Source organism: Zalophus californianus, chromosome 1 (genome assembly GCF_009762305.2).
Source record: "Zalophus californianus isolate mZalCal1 chromosome 1, mZalCal1.pri.v2, whole genome shotgun sequence".
NCBI lineage: Eukaryota > Metazoa > Chordata > Mammalia > Carnivora > Otariidae > Zalophus > Zalophus californianus.
Genome location: NC_045595.1, coordinates 213,032,984 through 213,038,557, shown reverse-complemented (window position 1 = coordinate 213,038,557; position 5,574 = coordinate 213,032,984). Strand labels below are relative to the sequence as shown.

Genomic DNA, 5,574 nt, shown 5'->3' with positions numbered 1-5,574 from the left:
GCCTACACAGCCCCGTGTCTGCCCGCCTTTCGCGCCCAAAGATGCATCTGGCGGCCCCCCTCCCCCTCCCCACGGTCACTGTGCAAGTGTGGGGCCCCTGGCTGAGCCTCTCCCCCGTGGAGGCTGGGGGCCTCCAGGCCTAGTCCCCTCCCCACTGCCAGGAGGCTGGGCAGACCTGGAGAAGGCCGTCCCCCCAGGTGGGGAGGCTGCCCAGGACACTCAGCCCTGGTCTCCAGAAGCCCCCGAGGGGTGTCCGTGGGGAGGGAGATGTGTTCTGACCACACTTGACTGTCTTTCCTTATCCCTTGGGGAGCAAGGGGGCCAGGGTCCTTCCAGTGCAACCCTGAGGGACCCAGGACAGAAGCCCCTCAGAGAAGGCGAGCAGCAAAACGGTGAGGCCCCGCCTGGCACTCCATTCCCACAGGCTGGAGGGGGGAGCCTGATTCCCTCCGGTTTTCTCCAACCTCCCCTCCTCCCCCCATCCCTCGGGTTCTCCACCCAAACCCTCTCCTTCCTACAAAGCAGGGGTGCAGGGAAGCACTCGGGAGTGGAAGTCAGGAAGTGAGTGGGGCACTTGGCGGCCGCTGGGGCGGAACGGGACCAGGCAGACGACCCCGTCCTTCCCGCACCCCCGCGCCCCCCTCGCGCCCCCAGTCCCACACTTCCCGAGGGAGAGAGTACGACCACCAGTCAGCAAGTTGCTTGCGTCACCTGCTCTTTATTGACTGCCGCGGGCTGCATTGTCGGGGGTGACCGGGTGCCCCAGGAGCAGCGGTACTACAGAGGGGAAGGGTGGAGGGAAGGCGGTCTGGGAGGACAGGCTGCCAAGAGCCCAGGCACACAGGAGCCTCCGCCAGACGGACCTCAGGGCGCCCAGGAGATCTGGGCAGGACACGCGGCTGGGTCCTGATGCGGATGCAAGGGTCAAGGTGCACCTGGCCGGCCCTGGAGACCCCAGAGGTGACCCGGAGGCTGCATCCTCTGGGAGCCCGGGGCTGTTGTCTCAGGCTTCCCCCAGCTGGCCGGTGCAGGGGTCTGGGTCACCCTGAGGCCGCAGCACCTCAGGCCGAGGCCCCAAGCCCTCCAGGCCACCCTCTCAAACCCTCGTTCCCTCAGAGAGGAGGAAAAGGAAATGAAAACAGGGAAAGCAAAAGGGAGACAACACCCCACTTTCTACGGGTCCCCGCGATGGATGGGCCGTGGGGGCAGCAGTGGGTGGCAGCCGAGGCCGAGGCCGAGCTTAGGACGAGGGCGCAGAGCTGGGCTTCTCCTCCCGAGACACGGGGATGGCTCTCTCGCTGTGGCCAGCGTCCACGCCAGATGGGACCTTGGGGCCGGAGAAGGTCAGCATGCCATCCGCAGACAGGGAGCAGGAGAGCGCCGACTGGTCCACATTGGAAGGCAGGCGGTAGCGGCGGTGGAACTCACGGGAAATGTAGCCGTGGTCGTCCTGGGCAGGGCACGGGGAAGGGCGCAGTCAGAGACACCACGCCGACCTCACATGGGGAGGGTCCTTCCGGACCCCACGGTGGGGTAGGAGGGCCAGAATGCCCCGGGGAGGGCTCCCACTGAGATTGGAAGGAGCCGGGGCGGTGGGCAGTACCCGAGTGGGCGTCCCTGCAGGGCTCAGGAGCCCCCTCTCTGTCCCGGGTCTTCTGGGAAGAGCGGGCAGGTGAGGGCAGAGCCCCCAAGAAGGCGGGTGCGAGGCAGCGGCGCCCCCGGACTCACCTGCCTCTCGTTGTGCTTGCCGTGGATCTCCACGAAGTCCTCCAGCACCTTCACGGTGAGGTCCTCGGGAGAGAAGTGCTTCACATCCAGGAAGATGACAAACTTGTCTCGGTCAGATCGGACCTGAAACCCGAACGCGGGTCATGTGGGTCTGCCCGGGCTGAGGTTGCGGCGGGGCTGGCCAGAGCAGCCAGCGTTTGGGGGCCAGCAGCTCGGGCCCCAGTCACCAGCACAGAAATGCCTTCCACGCACTCAGGGGACAGCGTCCTAGGGACCCCTGACTCGGGACCGTGTGGACACTTGGGCCTCAGGGCGAGCTGTCCGTTGACTGCCTCGTTGGGGATGAACTGTGGCTGGTTATGGTTAGCTGGCGGATTGGTTATGGGTTAGGAGACTGGTTCTGGGTCAGCTGGCTGGCTGGTTGGACCTAGCACTTTGAATAAGGTCACAGCCCTTGGCTTCGCTACTGTCTGTATAAACAGCCCGGGGCCTGTCCTCCCACGTGGATATGATGTGAGAAGCTATCTGCTCGCACACACAGTGTCTGCCTCTGCACCGCCCTCACCGGCTCACTGGGAGTGCTGAGCCAGGCTCCTTTTGTTTCTGGAGTGGATTAACACTGCTCTCAGCAGGCCTCTGCTTTTGGGCAGTGGGGGAGATGTAGCCCCTCCAGATCCTTGGACCCTGGTGTCTGCCGCAGGGCTCAAGGAGGGAAGGCCAGCGGTCTGATCGCTTCCCTTTGGGCTGGGCCCTGTGCACCCGGGCAGGCCAGGGAAGAACCCACTCTCTGCAGCTCTGCTGGCCACAGCCCTACGAGGACCTACTGCCCTCCCTGTCCCCCACCATCAGCCTCTCCTCCAGCACCAACTAGTGCTCAAGAACCTCTACTCTGGGGGCCTGGGCGGGGCGCAGCCCATCCACCCATGCTTCCTGCTGGAAGGAACAGTGTGGAGAGCCGGGACCACAGAACCCACACCTGCCACCAAACCCGCCTCAGTGGGGTTGCTCTTGGGACTTGCACCATGTGGCGGGTGCATCACAAACCACACGGGGGTCATGAGCTGCCAGCAGGAAAGACAGTGGGTGGGCTCAGGTTCCCTCTCCAGGCCCTTTCTCAGAGGCCCGGGAGGCTCCTTGCTGCAGGTCACGTGGGCCACCGTGGGTCGAGGCGGGAGAGTGGCTCCACCCAAGCAGAAGACCGCAGACGTGGGGCACGGTGCTGCTTCTGCCCCGGGCCAGCCCTCAGAAAGCCCTGCTTCCCCTGCAGCCATGGCTGGGCCCGCCTCCAATCAGCAGGAGAAACCAGCCCCCCGGCGGGTCTTACCTCGGAGATGCCGGAGTCCAGCACGCTGCGGAAGACGGGCTGGCGGTAGTAGGGGCTGATGGTGGAGGACAGGAAGGGCAGCAGGTCGTACTCGAAGAGACCCTCGCCGAAAAAACTGGTCGAACAGCCGGCTGGGATAGAAGGGGCCCAGCGCACGTTTGAACCAGGGGTGCTGGATGGCGATGTCCATGTTGGGCGTCGGCAGTGCAGGGACCCGGGGCTGGTAGGGAGTCGGGCAGGGGCCTCTGGGCAGTGCAGTGGAGAGCTCCGAGGTGAGCCCTCCCTATATACGCCCGAAACAGAATGGAAGCATTAGGGGGATTTGTCTGGAAAGCGTGAGCTCAGGGGGAAGGCTGCCCGGTCAGCAGAAACGTGGCCTGAGCTGAGCGCCCGCCACTCCCAGCCCCAGGCACTGAGACGCTGACCAGCACGGAGCCCTGGACATGGAGGATAACGTCCCCAAGGTGCTTCTCCCTGTGGCTCTGCCCCCACACTCACCTGGGGACGGTGAAGACTCTCATCTCCCTCGATGGGATGGGGGCACCCCCTGCTTACATGGCCAGGGTGATGCCATGGCCACCCCATGAGTGGACCCTCATGCCCACTTCACAGACGAGGGGGTGGGCTCAAGGGCTATACCCATGATCCCTAAATCTCACAGCTCCTGGGAGACATTTTTCTTTTTATTTTTTTAAAGATTTTATTTATTTATTTGAGAGAGAGCACAAGCAGGGGGAGCAGCAGAGGGAGAGGGAGAAGCAGACTCCCCGCGGAGCAGGGACCCCCCGATGCGGGACTCGATCCCAGGACCCTGAGATCATGACCCGGAGCTGAAGGCAGACACTTAACCAACGGAGCCACCCAGGCGCCCCCAGTATATCATTTTTCAAAACAGAATTACTTCTATTACTTCTTCCTGATTACAAAATGGCTAGAGTGGTTTTAAAAATCTCGAGAAAGAAAATACCAAGAAGCAGTTGAAAAGTGCCTGTAATTCCCAGCACTGGGGGTGGGGGTGGGGCTGACGTGGGGTCTGTGAGTCCAGACAGGGAGGCAGGTTTGGTCTTAGGAGCATGGAAAGCCTTTATCTGGGCTCTCTGTGCAGCTCAGCCTGGACATCATCCCCGCGGACAACCTCTCCTCCATGTGACCTCACGCCAGGTGCTTCTGCCGGCCGGCCACACGCCCAGCAGTCACTGTTGCCCACGAGGCCCGGGGACTGTTTTTCTTCTCCCGCCGTGGCTCTGGCCGGTTGCTGCTCAGAGGGCACCAGCCACCCGGTATATTCCTCCGTAGCTTGGCCTCCAGGGAGCACGTCACTATAGTAACATGCACCCACCGTTAGGTGGGGGTGCCCTCTACCAACCCTGCTGGAGCTAGCCCCTAGCTGCGCAGTCCAGCACGAGAAGTTTCTTCTTCGTCCTTGTGCCTCTGGTTCCCAGGGCAGCTTCTGGTGGAGGAAGCACTTCCTCAACGTGCTCGGGTATCCTTACATACTCCCCTCACACCGCTGGACCTGGCCGGTCACGGAAGAGCACTTCACGGCACTCGAGTAAGGGTGTATCTGACGCAGCTAAGATGGAATCGGTGTGAGCAGCAGGAGCTTCAGAGCGTCCCGCACACATGCTCTGTATCAAATCCTTCCTCCCCACTCTCGGCACCTGCTACCTGCATAGCACCAGCCCGGTGGTGTAGGGCCCTGAAAAGTCTGGAAGAGCCAACTTTTGCTCTGCAAGTTTATGACTTGGGGGAGCAATTCCCCAGATGTCAGGCAAGAAAGGCCAAAGTAGGGCAGAGATCGTCAATGCGGTGGGGGGCGGAGGGGCCTTCCCTGCCCAAGCCTGCTCTGGGCCATGCTCTGCTGGCTGCCCTACATGGCACATAATTCTCAGCACCCCCACGCACGCACACACTTCATAGACCCGAAAAGTAGAGTTTGGAGAGGGTAAGCTGCGTGCCCAGGCACTTGGCTTGGAGGAAGGGGAGGGGGCTTCCCTGCAAGCTGCTCGCCCAGGCTGGGGCCAACTCGGGGGCAGTGCCAGTGGTAGGGGCCGGGCAACGCGGGCTGCCCTCTCCTGGTGCTGCAAGTGTCCATCCAGCGCAGTCCTCTGTGGAGGGTCCGGTAGGGCCAGGCATTACTGGGAGCTTGACGTAGAAGCAACAAAGGAGCGTAAGGCAGAAGGAAAAGTCAGGAGTGCTGATCTGTCTTCATTAAAAATGTTGGTATTTTGGGGCGCCTGGGTGGCTCAGTCAGTGAAGTGTCTGCCTTCGGCTCAGGTCATGATCCCAGGGTCCCGGGATAGAGCCCCGCATCGGGCTCCCTGCTCTGCAGGGAATCTGCTTCTCCCTCTCCCACTCCCCCTGCCTGTGCACTCTCTGTCCTTCTCAAATAAATAAATAAATAAAGTCTTTTAAAAATAAAAAAATAAAATGTTGGTGTTTTGTGCATTGCAGATTTTTTGCATTCATTTTGATTTTTTAAAACATTCCATTAAGAAATGACTTGTCCTAATGACTGTGTT

General features: G+C 61.4%; 1 protein-coding gene across 1 annotated transcript; it reads right to left on the bottom strand.

Moving 5' to 3' along the window:
- Positions 1–698: 698 nt before the first annotated feature.
- CRYAA (crystallin alpha A) lies at positions 699–3,242 on the bottom strand. The gene is given in 4 exon segments (XM_027583749.2): positions 699–1,450; positions 1,729–1,851; positions 3,053–3,166; positions 3,168–3,242. Coding segments are annotated over 4 exon segments (522 nt in total). The 3' UTR covers positions 699–1,240.
- Between the last annotated feature and the right edge of the window lie 2,332 nt (positions 3,243–5,574).